The 16,053-nt window shown below is 41.9% G+C and overlaps 1 protein-coding gene across 3 annotated transcripts; it reads left to right on the plus strand.

Annotated features, from left to right (window-relative positions):
* Positions 1 to 1,719: 1,719 nt before the first annotated feature.
* Positions 1,720 to 15,672, plus strand: si:ch211-195o20.7 (cytospin-A). Of its 3 annotated transcripts, none has more exons than XM_046413380.1 (12): positions 1,720 to 2,052; positions 2,616 to 2,749; positions 4,478 to 5,074; positions 5,281 to 5,333; positions 10,697 to 11,229; positions 11,615 to 11,708; positions 11,814 to 11,880; positions 12,179 to 12,239; positions 12,568 to 12,664; positions 13,775 to 13,891; positions 13,978 to 14,037; positions 14,151 to 15,672. In XM_046413380.1, the coding sequence occupies exons 2-12, from the start codon at positions 2,710 to 2,712 to the stop codon at positions 14,238 to 14,240; spliced, it is 1,809 nt and encodes a 602-aa protein (XP_046269336.1). In that variant the 5' UTR covers positions 1,720 to 2,052; positions 2,616 to 2,709; the 3' UTR covers positions 14,241 to 15,672. The 3 variants fall into 3 exon arrangements, with proteins under 3 accessions (XP_046269336.1, XP_046269335.1, XP_046269334.1); XM_046413379.1 differs by having other exon boundaries at positions 1,724 to 2,087; positions 11,612 to 11,708; XM_046413378.1 differs by having other exon boundaries at positions 1,725 to 2,052; positions 11,612 to 11,708.
* The last annotated feature ends 381 nt before the right edge of the window (positions 15,673 to 16,053 follow it).

The raw sequence follows: 16,053 nt of genomic DNA on the forward strand, positions 1-16,053 counted from the left end.
GCTGTTGGATGCCTGAATACTTGAAAGCACAGTATTTATCTGCCAGCTCATTGTGGATGTCACACATCGCTGCTCATTCATTTCAGTCTGTAAAACTCCAGTTCAGCTGTGCCCATTTAAGGATAGATTTGTTCTGTTAGGGATATAATTAATATTTAATGAAGAGATATTGGAAGAGATTTATGAAATAAAAGCATTTGGCAAACATGCTGCTCTGCTGTTGCACTTAGTCACACCTGTGGGTCAGATTGCTTTTATATAACATTGTGCAATGAAGCTGTGCTTTTTGTGCCAAGAAATAAATACGTTTTTAGTCAAAGTGCATTTCATGCTGTTTTGCTCTAAGTAGGCTAAAAAAGATTAAAGATTTTACTGCCTTGTAACAGGTCAGTCATGTGGTTTCATATCATAAACCATCTTTGTTGTTAGAATAGATATTTTCTTTAAATTACTGGATCCAGAAAATCACAATCTTAATTTTCAAGAGCTGAGGTGCATTATCTAAAACTGTAGAATTACTGATATGCCAGAACCTAATTAATAAGTTGGAAAGGGTTGATTATGTCTTGAGATCCACATTGACATTATTGCTTAAAGTAAATTATGGTGAAGTAAAAAAACTAAACAAAACTCAAAGGCAGGTTTGTTGTCAATAGTGAATTTTCAGGTGCCCTGAGCAGTGACCTTCAAAAGCTCTGCCCACCTGTTCTGCACATGCCTCAAGTCTCAAGACTTAACATAACATTAAGGGACAATTAACTCAAATATACTGGTTGACACTTGTTAATGAAAGAGCAGTTGCAGATCCTGATATGAATGCTAAAGATGAGAAAATAGACTGCGTAGAAACAAGTCCAGTTACTTATTTGCACAATTCATGTTATTTGTCTCAAACATGAAACTGACTGCAACCAGATTTATTAATGCCACCCACAGTGGAGCCATGATTAAAGGCTACATCTTAGCAAAGAGCAAATCACAGGGCCAAAACAAGACGTTACATTACAGTTTTCATTACAGCATATATTTACAGGTGTTTGAGCGTATCAAAGGCACACACAGCACACGTATCATATCATAAGTCTGTCAGAATCGTGTGTGTGCTTCTTTGGATGTAAATCCTTAATTGTGTGGGGATCAAACAGATTTTGATCTGTTCTCCAAATGACCTGCAAGAATTTATCAGATATATCAATATATTTTGTTGGAATGAAATGAGGAAAAGAGAGCTGGGTGAATGTACTACTTTTGTAATGTGTAACATCTAATTAAATCTGCAAGTCACAACTCATTTAAATCTACAGTGTAGCAGAGGCACATTAAATAAGGTCTTTGAATTATTTGTGATTGTTATCTTGTGTGATGCTTCAGTTTTATGCAAAGCAACTTACATGCTGTCCATTCTCTATAGTTCTTTTCTGTCATCAATAATTGGCTGAGTGTGTCATGTTTACGATCCTTATCAAATCAAACTGGTGCATATTGCCAAAAAGTCACTGGATAATTTATGAGCAAAAACATAACAATTTACTTGAAGCAACTTAAAATGCTGATAATATTTGGGATGTAGAGGCGTTCAGTAAATGTTATAAACTAAAAATAGGTGCAGGAATGGTTCTGATAGAGTTTTTCAGCCTGGAGCTGTTTGGCACAGTGGGTCAGTAGGTCATCGGCCTCAGCTTCATAGTAATTGAAGAGATAAGAGGAGCCAACGCACAACCAGAAGCCACAGGTCCTCCCAGCGCAGGCTGACTGTGCCCTCCTGTGGACGCATCGGCGATATCGGTCATCTGGATTATTCGATATAATTATATCTATTTTTTTAATGCACTTTTCAATTCTGGTTTAAAATTATTTTTTTTGTGTCTTTTTATCAAGATGTTCCCCGCAGTAAAATTTTGCTCGGATTAAACTTGTACTTAAAGGAAATGCTGCTGCACGTCTCAGTGAGCCATTCCCTGTCCTCAGAGAGGACACGGCGGGGCAGCGCGCTTGGCTGAGCAGCGCTCAAAGAAGCAAAGCGTGGACAAGAAGAGTTCAGCAAACTCGGAGGTAACAAACTTGGATCTGTTTCTCCTCTTTCAAGGGTCTGTATCCACTTTTATTGAGCTTCTAATCACAGATGGGGGGGGTTTAACGCGGTGGGGGAAAAGTTACTTGTCTAAACACGTTTTCAAACTCGTGGACGCGTATTTAATTCGGGCTGCTGTGTAAAAGTTTGGCTTCCCAGTTGAAATCTGTAGCGTCCAAACGAAATGTTATGTTTTGTTATTTATTTATTTATTTATTTTTTACCAACGTATCACTCGGTTATCCAACCTCGAACAGCCTAGTTGTGTTGTTCCGGTGTTTCTTATTTTGGCGCATTTCTCATGCGTGCCGTTTTTTTTTTCCTCATTCAGATGCATTTTAACGTGACATACCAACAGCTTTGTCTGTCACATGTGGTTAGTTAAGAGTCCTGTTTCCTGTTAGCATGAGTTCCGTCCTCCAGTAACACTGACTTAAGGCAGGCGAGGTTTTTTGCACAGAGCTGTAGTCAATGAATTATTTCTCAGCTGGACAACAGCGCATGACTTCATCCATCATGTCACGGCGTGTGGGTGTGTGTGCAGGTCACCTCCACAGTGACACTTTGGTGTGGGCTGAGTGAAAGAGCAACAAGCACCTGCAGGGCCCCATCAGTGGCCCAAACCCCATTACTGCAGTATGGGCAACTTTTCCAGCAAGGACAGCCATACAGCTACAGGTAGGTCAACAGACACACACACACACACACACACACACACACACCATGAAATCCCCATTTTCCTTCAAAACTATAATAACTTTTGACAACTTTTTGGATCTCCTTTGTGCAATCAGAAATTGACTTTATATATTTGGGAGTGGACACACATACCTGGCAATTGTGTGCGTGTGTGTTTGCTCATGTTTTGAAATGCTCTGAGAGTAACGGCAGCACACCTCAAGGCTGTGGGGCATACAGCAGAAGGAGGGTGGGACAGGAAAAAGAAGAGAAAGAGTGAGGATGCTAGAGACTGTGTGAAAGAGGGGTCGATAAGGGGTAATCAGGAAATGGAAAGCAACAAAAGGAGAAGCAAGCGGAAAGGCTCTACGTGTGTGTATAGGTGTGTGTGTGTGTGTGTGTGTGTGGTGAGTGGCAGCAGGAATCTTGGCAGCCCTCCTGTGTTTTGTCCAGTGAGTGGTCATTCTCCTCGCGTCCCTATGCGATTCGTTCCGGCCCTGCTGGGCCAGCTGTGATGAATCGGCAGAATTCCTCGGCTCAGCACAAGGGCTGTGGATTAATCATAGGAAGCCTAATGCTATCTGACACGCAGACCTCAATGAACACACACACACACACACACTCGCACTCTCTCTCTCTCATTCAGTCAGTCTGCCACCCGTGTACATGGCTGGACAAGCACATTAAGGTTTGGAATGAAGAAATAAAAAGCAGGGGTGGCATGAGAAAGTTATTAGACAATCCTGTTCAGTGATTTGGCCTTACAGCAGGTGGTGCATAGTTTTGCAAATGTTCAACTGCTGCTCTTACATCATTTAGGGGAAAAAAAAATAAAAAACCCACATTCATTCTGCAAGCAGGGAGGCTTTTGTCCAAAGAAGGAAAAAGAGGAGAGAAAAGAAGTGAGACATAATGTCCAGTGGTTTCCATAGTATCTTAAGATATTATTGGTGGCATGCAGTTATGGACCTGGAACACTGAGCCAGAAAGTAAAAATCTCTTGTGTTATTGTTACTGTGTCAAACGTGGAAATTTATTTGTATCCGAGTGCGGTAAATTTGTCTGTGTATGGAGAACTTTTGTCCTCTGTGTATGTGTGTGTTCTTGAGTTTGGAGAATGAGCAGTCCAAGAGGAATGTCTGTGTTGAAGCATTCATCTTCAGGGGCATGGCCTGGATGTTTACTGGCTAATCAGGGCCTAGCTGCTTCGGTCACCTCAATGAATGGTGTTTTCAATGTCAACATGCCAGACTAGTGACTACTAATCTGTTTTTCCCCCTTCATTCTGTCCATGATTCAACTCCTCTGTCCCTTCTTTCTATTCCCATCTTTCAGTTGCTTTGCAGAATGATGTATGTGCAGAGTTTAACACTGGAGGGTTGTTTTCACGTTCAGCTGCTGAATGGGGAAAGTTTGAAAAAGTGTATGTACACCTATGATTTTGTGAAGTCACAACTAACTAATCAAGGTCAGTGTGCAAAATCTGCATCCCTTTGGAGTTGGGATGTTTCCCCATCAGCGAAGTATGAGACATCGTGCATTTAGTAGTTTAAAGTAGTTTAAATAATTTCATATATTCTGGATTTGATGTAAATTTTAAGATTTTATTTAAATTTTTGTTCATTGCACCTTTTTTCTAAAAAATATATATATATTTTGTATTGCTTTGTTTTAAAATGTGCCTTGCTGTTCTTATTTCATCTGATTTCAGTTGTGTTCTTTCTCTAGGGTCTCATAGGGATAGTTTCCACACTCCTCCTGCTTCTCCACTGAGTGATGGACCTCCTTTTGTAACCAGTGTCCCCCAACTCCTTCACCGTACCTCACCTCAGTCTTCATCTGCAGCCCCAGTTTCATCTCCACCTCCAGTCCCAGTCCTCACACCCAGTGGAAAGACGACACAAGCCAGCACCACCCCTGTCACTTCCAGTCCCCCGCCTGATTGGAGGCCTCATCCACCAGTCAGCTCAAATAGTTCCACCACTGGACCTGGAGTTAGCCTGGTGCTCAACAAGGTTAAAGGACAAGCTGCTTTTGGGAGGAATGGGGGTCCTCCTACCTCCACCCCTCGGACTATGGTCTCCCAAGGGAAGACTGTTGCCGTCAGCCCAACAAAGAGTCCCTCTTCCTTGTGTAGTGCCTCACCTGTGGTGGGCAGCTCTCTGGGGCCAAACTGGAGAGAAAGGGACAGTGGGCTGAGTCAGTCTTTACTACCCTGTCAAGAAACTGGGGACAGCCAGGGTGAGGAACTGGACAAGCTGCTAGAGGAGTGTAGAACAGCATTGGGTATTACTGCCAGTCAGGATGGGGCCACAAAAACAGCAGGTAAGAATTGTATGACATTTTTTCCTAAATGTTGTTCACATACTGCAGATAAATAATATTAATGCCTTCAGATTTTTGGTTTGATTGTTCAAACTTTTCATTTCATTTTGGGCCTAACGTCTCCCTGAGAAGGGCAAATCCATATCCTTGACATTTTTTTGTATTTGCATCTGATGTCTTCTGACATTTCTGTATCCTTCCCCCAGAGATACTGAAGCATCTACTGACAGAAGTGAAGAGTCTAAAGAGTACTCTGCAGGTGAGATGTGCTAGAAAGGTTGTTTGCTTTTAAATATGTTCTGGCCGGTTTCTTCTCTAATATTTTGATTTCATGCTCAGTATCATACTAATGGTATAAACCATTAGTATGGGATAGGGATTGTCAGCCCTTTTGCAACCCTGCTCGGATAAAGCAGTATACACAATGGATGGATGAAACAGTCTGCATGGAGCTGTAAGAGCAGTACTCAACTGGTTGAAGTGTGCTGTCTCGCTTTTCGTTGTTCCAAAAGCAAAAAATGCTAAAGTGAAAGGCCTGGATTAAACCACACTGTTATCTGCTGTAACGTGAGCTGCAAATGTTAGCATGTCCAGCTAGCCGAGTCATTAGAAGAAGAAAACATATATGGTTATGTTAAATAAAATATAAGTCTAATTCTATTTTTACATATACTGTAAATTTGCTCTACATTGTAATATAAGAACACTTTTATCCTGGGACATATAGCTTTAGCCTCAATATCATAAAGCTATCAAATACATATTTAAAAATCCTTTTAGGGGTCTCTTGTTTTTCAATGCCAGAGAGTGTGTTCAACCAGCTTAATTCTGTGGCTGATGCAGCTGATTCAGCCATCAAAATCTAGAAAACACTAGAAACGCTTTTGTCCACCCCTGTCTGAAATGAATGATTCATTGTTTCAAAAATGACTGTGATTTTCCAGATTGGTAACTGCATGTGTGCACACAATGCTTGACAGACATTCTAATGATAGCTAAGAGGAGTGGGGCTTAGCGAGTGGTCAAATGGGGACCACACAGACAGACAGTACTTCAGTCTTCTAACGATGGTACATTTGGAGTATTCATTCCCAATTTTGTTTTCAATTTCCCACTAAAATGTACCTTTCTTCTAGTCCTTTTTACACACATGAAAGAAACACTAAAGTGGCTAAGTATAGCAAAGTAAACAGGAAGTCAAACAGTCCAAATATACAAGAGTCAAAGTAGTGCTTGTGATCTCTCATTCAGGAGATAACACCAAAACACACACTCTCGCCCTCCATCCTTACCCACCACAGTTGGCCTTGGAATGAGCCCCACTGGGAGCTGCAGCTTTCCTAATTGAGGTTTTCCTGTCCTCTTCTTCTTCTGAGAGGCCCAGAAGAGGAAGAGCATTTAGATCATCTTTTGTAGCTCAGTTTCTTGTAGCTCATGCCTGTAGAGTTGATCAGAAATAGTTGAATATGGTCGTGACTTCTTTTGAAAGGAGAACATAAATTTCGAAGATTTCCAGGGCACATGTTGCCTTCATTGTCACAGTTTTTGTTTTGTTTTTAAATAGAAAGTAGAGCCTCCATCACACACATTTATTTCTCTTCCTTGGGTTTCACCAAAAGATCCCTGTCCAGTAGGGACCCACCAAATATTTTGGATTGACCAATTATAAGGCTCCAAACCCACAGTTGAGTAAACAATATACAATAAGAATGAAACTACTGTAAGCGTTCTTCAGACCTATTGCTCAGATGTTCCTTGCTCTTATGAGGATGGTGATATGCTGCGGTAATTTCCTGTCAGTCGTTCCTGACCCTCCCTTGTGAGGATTGTAGCCACAGGCTCCCAGCTTCCTTTAGATCTGCCACAGATTACAACAGCTGGAATATGACCTATAGTATGCCTCAGACTTGGTGTTAACCCAACTCTTTTCTCCTCTTTTCATTCCCCTCTCACTATCTTCACATTTTTTATTTTGCCATGTATTAGAATCAGAATTATTTCAGTGTCATTATACTGTAAGCTTGTGTAGTCCTCCTCCACACTTCTTTGGTCTTACCCCACTCTCTCTACTTGATATTCAATCCTTGCTCCCTCCTGCCTTTTCTTCCTCTCTCCTTCAATTTCCCACATCCCTGTAAGTGACCTGGGAATATAAGAAGACCAGCTAAACCTCAGAGAGATTGTGGTATAGCTGAGAGGTAGTTGTGCATTAGAAGTTGGGGCAATCCAGCACCGTGTTTACATGGTCCCTCGATAGGGCAATATAAGCTAGCAAAGCTCGACTTTATGAACCCCTCTCAGTCTGCTTTGCTGTCCTGGGAGCCTTTTTTGTGGAGAACCAGAGAAGGGGAGCGTGGGGGGTGGGGTGGGGGGGGGGTTCACATTCGGCTGTTCGGAAGACAAAACTTGTTTTGTTTTGTGCTGTGTGCTGAGGAGGGAGGGGTGGGTCACTGAGTGGCTGTGTGTTTTGTGTGTGCGCGCTGCACGTGAGACAGAAACACGTACAGATGCATTGAAAGTCTTGGCGAGTGCAATACGTTTTTAGCTTTGTGGGGAAGCCTCTCTTCTCCTTCCCTCACTGTGCCTCTCTCCCTTTTTTTTCATTCTCTCATTCCTTCTCCATCAGAGTGCTGACTGCTCCTCCCTGAACACAAGAGCTCAAAACAATTACTCTCCAACATTTGCTGCAATGTTCCTCTCTATCTCATCCCCCCCTTCCTCTGTCTGTCTTCCCTCTTGCTTCCTCAACTCCTGCTCTGTTCTTTCACTTCTTTTCATCTGACCCCAAGTTGCCTGAAGTCTTTTTTTCTTTAGCTGTGACTGCTTGTTTTTTTTTTCTACCCTTTTCCCCATGTAATTTAACTAAGCCTGTCCTCCTTGCCTTTTGCCTTTTCATGAGTCTTCATCCCTGCATTTTCAATTTCCCTCTTGCACTGTCTATCCACAGTCATAATGTATTTCTTAAAGTGATTTCTGACAAAAGACACTTGATTACCCAATGTGCAGTGAACTACTAAGGATGTTATCCGATGTACCATCTGTCAGTGCTTATGTGCACCACCAGTGTTCAATTGTCTTAACCGACAAAAATGAAAACACTCCATCCATGGCTGGGTAGTGGGTGTGTGCGTGGGTGGCTGGTCAGATTTGTGTTCCCTCCCTCCAGGAGATTTAGTCAAACTCAAAGCCCTGCGTTGGAATCATTTCCAGGTGAATGCTTGCCGGAGATTTCCAAGAATGATCTTTAGCTTCCATCTGCTCCCTTTTCTCCTTGCTAGGCTGCTCCACCATCCCAGACTTAAGAAAAGGCCTTGTGTCTGGAGGCCACGTCTTTTTGCTTCTAGAAAGACGATGTAGTGTGTTTGAGTGGATTGCATGCTGTGTCGAACGTGCAGTGCAGAGTAAATGGCAGTGACTTGGGACCCTTTTCTTTGATGTCTACGGCCATTTAGATATGCAACTTGTAGGCTCCACCAAGTCACTTTCATGTACCAGTCAGGGGGAATTTGACCATGGTATATGTGTGTGTGTGACTGCTGAGGTGGGGATGAAATGTCCCTTTAGAGGTGTAACTGTGTATTCAACCACTTTTTGAAGGCATTGAAAAGCTGGAGAGAGGAGCCATTACAGAGTTAGGATGTTTCCCCAAGTATGTATTAGAAAGACTGGGTGTGGAGGTGAAGCAGGGACAGATGGTTGGAACACACACAATCTCTAAGTGTGCTGGACCTTTTCCAGGAATGGTCAGGAACTCAGATGTCCATCAAGACGATAGACACGTGTATCTGTGTGTGTGCCTGTGAGTGCTGGATATCACATCTGGTCTTGCAGTGGGGCACTAGGTCAGCTCTTGAGGGAGTGTGTGTGTGTGTGTGTGTGTCTTAAGACTGACAGTCCACACCCTTATCTCAGTGTGACTGAGGAGCACCCCTTCCTGTTTCCTTAAACAGACATGCTCCAGTTGGAGTGTCCATGTCCGCATAACAAAGGCTCTCTGAAGACAAGATCCAAAGTGGGTGTTTCACTATTCCTTAATATGGAACTTTCTCTAACAGGGACCTCTCCTATTATTCCTTTGACACATGTAACCAGGCAGAATGTGCTCCAACTTACCCTAAATGTGTAAATGTGTGTGAGAAAACGTAAGTTTGGCTTGTTGGTGAGGTAAAAGAATAAAGGAGGTGTATGTCTATATATGTGTGTGTGTGTGGGAGAAAAGAAGGGAATATGATGTGTGTGTGTGTGTGTGTGTGTCCAGTGTAATCGGATCCAGCTGTGGTCTTGAGTCACTGGTCAGATGAGGGAGCGACTTGGCTCAGATACTGCCACCTCCTCCACATCTCCATCCATTCTTCGTCTAATTACCAACCTTCCCAGCCCGTACGCTCCTCAGCACTCCCTCACATCTCTCCTGCCTACGTCGCTCCACAGGCCATATTAAATCTGTGCATGATTTCAATCACCTTTATTGTCTTTCCTCTGTCCTTTTCCTTCTTTCTCACTCCCTCTCATTTTCATTTTATGATGATTGCTTAATGCTTTTCCAGTGTTTGGTATCGTTTACCGTCTGGCCTCATTGGTTCTGGGTGTATCTTTTGAAGTTTGGCTCAGTGTTCATGCATGTCTGAGGCAATAGTACTGGAAAGTTTTTCCTACATCACTCATCCTCAGAGATAAGAAGCAGATTCTGTGTCAGAATGGTTGCCACAGCGTCAGTGACACAGGAGGCAATTTCACAATGCTCCCAAATGTTTTTCTGTCTGTGTCCAAACTTGTTGGGCATCATTTTTCAGCACATATTCTCATTAAGTTGACTTCTGATGACTCGAGTAAAACAACTAGCAATTCGGTTATGCCTCGCTACACACTACAATTCCACTCCTTTGTGCTTGCTGTGGCTTGTTGCTCAGTTCATTTCAGGCTGTAGTTGAACCAGTGAAGGCCAAAGGGACATGTGATTGTTCACTTGATTATACGTGTTGTCTACTGATGGCTCACCTCTGCTGATTTTTGGCACTCAAATTCCGTTGGTTAAATGCCAGTTTTAATCCTTTGTATGTTTTCTATTCAGTTAATCAGAAAATGTTTTGCAGTGGAATAATGCTTGTCAACGTGTAGCAGCATGACTTGCCTTGCTTATACTGTTATGAAAACACAAGCTGCATGCATTACTGATCTGATTGTTCCAGATGCAATCGAATAGGAAAATTGTCTTTCAGATTTTTTTTGTAGTAGTGAAATTTATTAGCCACACTGGCACCTCTGAATAAATAATAATGTTGGTAAACTTTTCATATAGAGTCATTGTTAGGGCAAAATTTCAGTTTGTCTTCTACTTTGGTTTGTGCGTAAATACCTGTACAAAACTAATGACATCTCCATCATCCTTACTTTTGTAAAGAAAAGTCATTTGACTTAATAGGACTTAATAGGATTTTAGGCGTACTTGAAATGAAAGTTTCTGAAAGACCGCATCAATTGATATGTTAAGGTTAAGTGTGTGCTACCATCTGCCTTCTAAAATATCAGTCTGTGTTCATGTGAAGCATCATAAATCAGTTAGAATTCCTCCTTTGCATAAACACTCTTTTTTTTTTTTTCTTTTTTTTTTTTCCTGTTCAGACAGAGCGTGGGGAATGGCTGCAGTTCCAGGCCGATCTGCAGGTGGCAGTGTCAGTAGCAGACCGTCTGCGAGCCGAGGCAGAAGAAGAACTGACCGCACTCCGAACAGCGCACAAGGATGTTGAGAGGGAGCTGGCAGCTGCCCAGCAGAGGCAGAAGGATGCCGATATGCAACTGGTCACACTGAGAGGGGAGTTACAGGAAAGCAGACAGAGACTAGCTGCTCTCACCCAGGCTCAAGGCAAAACTGACACCCAGGAAGCAGAGAGGCCCAATGGAGGGACAGCCAACAGCTCTGAAAGCAAAGAAGGGACCCAGAGGGGCCGGGACAGGGGGTTGTACAGACTGGGGCGTGAAGGGATGGAAAGTAGGAGTCAGAATGAATTGACAAAAAATGCTGCAAGTGAGGAGGCCAGAACAGACTGTAAAAGTGTAACTAAGCGTTACCTGAGAAATGTGACCAATGAGGGTAAGAGTGGAGAGGAAGTGCAATCTGGTGAGACACGACGAACAGTAACCACAGAGAGGTCGAGGTGAGATAAACTGTGTGACCTTGTGCTTTTTTTTTTTTTGGAATACACACATACAAATAGTGCCTCTACAACACAGTAGTAAAGGTGGTACTTCAATGTGTTCTGTCAGTTAGATATTTCATGGTAATGCCCCTTTTATTTATCCACATTTTTTTGTCTGTGACTTAGCAGTGACAAACGGATGCTAAAAACCAAAGTCAGTCAGGAATGTGATTGTGGTTTCTTTATTTTACGCTGTGCTCAACCCAACAGTCCGCTTCAGAACAGTTTGACCCTTTTAATTTATATGTGGAGCCAAGAGGAACAGCTTTTCAGTGTCATCAGAAACAGCTGGTTTGCTTTATCAGGTCTGTTCTTCTAACTTTGTATCGTAATGTTACAGAAGCCTGTCCAGGTTACCTGCTTCCTCAGACTCCCCCACCATGCTGAATGGAACTTCCCAGTCAAATACTGCCTCAACAGTTGGACCTACAAACAAAGTGAGTTTGGTTGTTACCCCAAAAATGCTTGTGCTCTTAATCCATGATTTGATGTTTATGAAATAACATTTGACCTCGTTTGAATTAATTTTGTTTGTTTTAAAGAACTTGGGGCAGCCGAGAGGCAAAAGAAGTCTTGACTGCCAAGATAGCAGGTCAAGTACTGACACAGGTGTGTGTGAATGTGTACTTTTGTTTTTTTAAATGACCGTAACCTCTACCTGCTCAGCACCAAACAGCACACACACAAAGTTAGCTCCAACCTGGTGAACATAGTGGGGTATTTATCTGCTTAAGAGTCTTCAGTGCCCCCAGGTGGTCAAAAATCAAGTAATGCTGATTTTAAGATGTAGTTCATGTTCATATATTTAAGGCTGTGAAGCTCAACCTCTCCCCTTCCAACACCACTTAAAGTGTTCATAATGACAGCATGCTTCTGGGTAATGAAGTGTGGCTGCTTGTATTTACAGGAAAGCGTGAGGAGTCTCTAAACAAGTACAACTCTGCCCTCACTGAGCTGCCTCCCATCAAGTGAGTCTGCACACACACACACACACACACACACACACACTCTCTCTCATGCACTGTCAACATATTGTACCCAAGAGACCAGCCCAGTTACTATTTCCTGTGTAAATCTAATTACCCGTTTTGACCCAAGAACATTCACCTGGCAAACTCATAAAGTTCAATATTGGGGCCATGTGTTAATTAGTGTTTCTTTTCAATATCAGAGTCGCTGTGTGACAAGATTTTTATTTTTATAACTCCACATAAGCCCAACTGATAACAGCAACTCTTGCAGTGTTTATATTAAAAGATTTGAAACCCTCAGCAGTTTGTATCTTGCTGTTGTCAGGCCCCAGGATGGTTTCAACCTGCTGCTGCGTCGCCACGGAGGCTCGAAGAGAAACTCGCTGCTCCGCTGGTGTCAGACCCGAACACAAGGCTACAAGGTGATCCATGGTTTAGCTTACATGTCTTTATTAAAGCTGCAGTAGGTGCTGTTTTCTATAAATTTACAGTGGTATTAAAAGACAAAACTCCACAGCATAATGTAATAAGTGTAATTTAAATAGGATTTTCCCGAGGAACAGCTAATGTTGGATTGGTGTTAACATTTGACAGCTTTAACTTGGTGTGGTTCAAGCAGGATGGACTAGTTGAAAGAAGGGCTTAGTTTGCATATTGCATATAATGTAAGAAAATTTCAGACTATTGTTTATGAATACTCATCCCAAGATGTATTTAAATATTGTGAGGATTATATTCATTGTGATTTACTGCAGTTGTGGTGTGTGAGCTTGTGCTGATCTGATTCTGAGATCTACATGAAAAGGTGCCAGACCTTCCTCCTTAAAAAGAAGAGAAGAATCACTTTTTTTGGCAGTATATATATTTTTACATACACACACTGAATTCGTCTTCTGCATTTGACCCATCCTTAGTTGAACACACACATGCAACACCCGGTAAATTACATGCAGTGAAACACACACACACAGGAGCAGTGGGCAGCATCAAGCGCCCGGGGAGCATATTGGGAGTTAAGTGCCTTGCTCAAGAGCACATCAGCCAGCTAATGGAGTGGGGGAGCATTTTTCAGATTAATCACTCCACCACACTCAAATTTTTCCTGCCCGTCCAGTGGGGGAATCGAACCAATGACCTTCCGATCACAAGCAGCTTCTCCAACCTCTAGGCCACAGCTGCCCTGACTTGAAGATGTTTCTCATTGTTTTTGATATTCCCACTAGGAAGTCAAAATTCCAATTTTCCATCATCTTTTGAATGCTTTGTGATTTCTGTATTTTACATTTTGACTCACAGTGGGAAAAGCACAGGTAGTGATAAATTATTGATGGCTGTTCTGTATTTAAGTGTCCCATTAAGCCAGAATACAGGACACAATAACACGGCCTTTAAGCTGAAGCAGCTAATTGGAATTTAGCCATTCTGTGAAAAATACCTGCTTCAGTTACCTACTGATGGAACTTTCAGACTATTGCAGCTTAACACATTGGTTCACCTGTGTCAGCATGATCTTTTCTGTCTTTTCTTCTCAGAATATTGACATCACCAACTTCAGCAGCAGCTGGGCTGATGGCCTCGCCTTCTGTGCCGTCTACCACACCTACCTCCCCTCACACATCCCTTACAACACTCTTACTCCAGAGAACAAGGTAGAAACAATGCCTGGGGGGGTTTAATGAATCGGGCCAAGTGTTTTATGGTGTTCAACTTATCAATTCACGCTTTTTCTTTTTAGAAGGAGAATCTCAGTCTGGCATTCAAAACAGGAGAGACTGTTGGGATTGCACAAACTCTGGTAAGCCTTTGGTGCCATAAATCATTTTGCAGTGAAGTCTCATCTGACTTTTCTATGACAGATGTCAAGTTGAATTTAAGCTCGTAAACTTACTTGAAATCTTCGTTGCACAGACAATAGAGGAGATGCTGAGAACAGGCGGTCCTGATTGGCAACGGGTCCTGAGCTACGTAGAGAGCATCTACCGTCACTTTGAGATGTGAATGCTGGAGGTGCTGACAGACAAGCCCACCAAAGTGGATCCTTAAGGACCCTTTAAAGGAACCAATAGAAGTTCTTTATAAAGATCGCTCCCTGAATACTGTGTTATACCTTTGCTGAGTGTCAGGATACTGGAGAAACCAATTCTTCTATTAACAAAAAAGAGCTGCAAACTGCAGCTTTAGACATCAGAATAAATGTGAGCTTCTAAGTGCCGGAAATCTTGCACATACATACAGTATTTACTGAGTAATAGATACTGTATAGAGTCCAGAATGAGAAGGAAGCTCACATTGTGATTATCTACAAATTCTCACAGCCGACTGCATGTGTTTTCAATGCTGGTTGAAAATCTACTGCTGTGAATTAAAGTTCCTTCTGCCTGGTCTTCATCATACGTTTCAGAAAATGTTCTTTGACCAGGTGAAAGAGACAAGTTGCAGTATTTAATTTTTTTTTTTGTTGTATGCATTCTTATGCCTTTCCTGTAGTTAATCAGCTGATATTTCTCATACATCTTTACATAATGTAAAGAATGAAGAAGCAGTGAAAGCAGACAGCTTGTCATACTCAGTACAGGGATGAGAATGTGACCATTTGAGAAGGAGGGGAACACCAACCTTTAATACAAGTAGTTAGATATTGTAGCTTTCAAAATAAAGACACTCATTGACTAACATAGAAATTCAGAATATTTTGATCTTTTATAGAGCATCCCTTTCAAGAAGTGGTATGTATAGGTAGAGTTGCTGTAAACGTCTCCACACTGGTACTTCACTGACTGAAAGTACTGTATTACATCGTGTCCTTCATCAACTCTGTTCGCAGTCCTTACACTGCATGTTTTATCTGTCAATATGTTTTGCCTTTTATCCTTGCCTGTGATGCTCTGCAGAGATTCTTCTTCTTGCTGGACCTTTTAGCACTCTGTAAATATGCACTTTTGTCAGCACTTTGTTGGTGTAAGAATGTGATAATGTACAGTACATGAGTTATACAGCATCTGTAGTCTTCAAAGGGTTCAGAAGGCATTCATTAACAAGACTGCAGACTAGTGTGAAAATTTGTCCAAGCAGTTGTCGTTTTTGGACAGGAAACACAACGTGATCAGATTCTAAGAAGAGTTTCCACACCAGTGCTGTTTAGGTGCTCAGAGCTGAGCATCACAGGAGTGACATTGAGCAGAAACTAATTCAAGCCCACACAGGCTTGCACATTCAATTGCAACATCATTTCACGTCACACCTGCGCTTTTATACTACACCAGCGCGGAGAAATTAACTTTGGACTTTTGTTTGCTGCCAAAGTTGAGGGTGCCAAATGTTTGAAAATTAATCCTATTTTATGTTAATAGATCACTGTAAAACATGTTTATATGTAACAGGAGTGGGGGGAAAATGCCAAAGAAATAAAATATTAATATGGAGCAAATAATACTGCGTTGATTTTGTGTAACCCGGTGTATTTCGACTTTGAGTAAATTCAGCTCAGAACAGAGTTTTCATTTATTTATTTAACGTATTCTCAGCTTCCCGCTTTGTCAACGTCCTCATTTCTGTTGGAAGAAGCTCAAGTTTGCAGTATTGATTTGGTCTGGACTCTACTACCCCCTACTGGGAAGGAAGAGTTAATACAGGTTTTATTGTCCCTGGATGTCCTTTTGTGAAAATTTTAATTACTGCTTAGTGATTAAAACATGGTCCCATGATGTAAGCTCATCTCCTCCATGCTGCTATTTTTACTTCTTTGTCTGAACTGTGTTTTTACAAGACACATTTGCATACAGTGCAAAACACAGTGATACAATATTTGACA

Source organism: Scatophagus argus, chromosome 15, assembly GCF_020382885.2.
Source record: "Scatophagus argus isolate fScaArg1 chromosome 15, fScaArg1.pri, whole genome shotgun sequence".
Lineage (NCBI taxonomy): Eukaryota > Metazoa > Chordata > Actinopteri > Scatophagidae > Scatophagus > Scatophagus argus.

What these genes read in the sequence shown, in the direction of transcription:
- si:ch211-195o20.7 (XM_046413379.1), top strand. Translation starts at nt 2,710, where the DNA reads ATGGGCAACTTTTCCAGCAAGGACAGCCATACAGCTACAG. An exon ending in TGGGGCCACAAAAACAGCAG is followed by an intron (nt 5,075 to 5,280) that starts GTAAGAATTGTA and finishes TCCTTCCCCCAG; the next exon opens with AGATACTGAAGCATCTACTG. An exon ending in TTGGGATTGCACAAACTCTG is followed by an intron (nt 14,038 to 14,150) that starts GTAAGCCTTTGG and finishes TTCGTTGCACAG; the next exon opens with ACAATAGAGGAGATGCTGAG.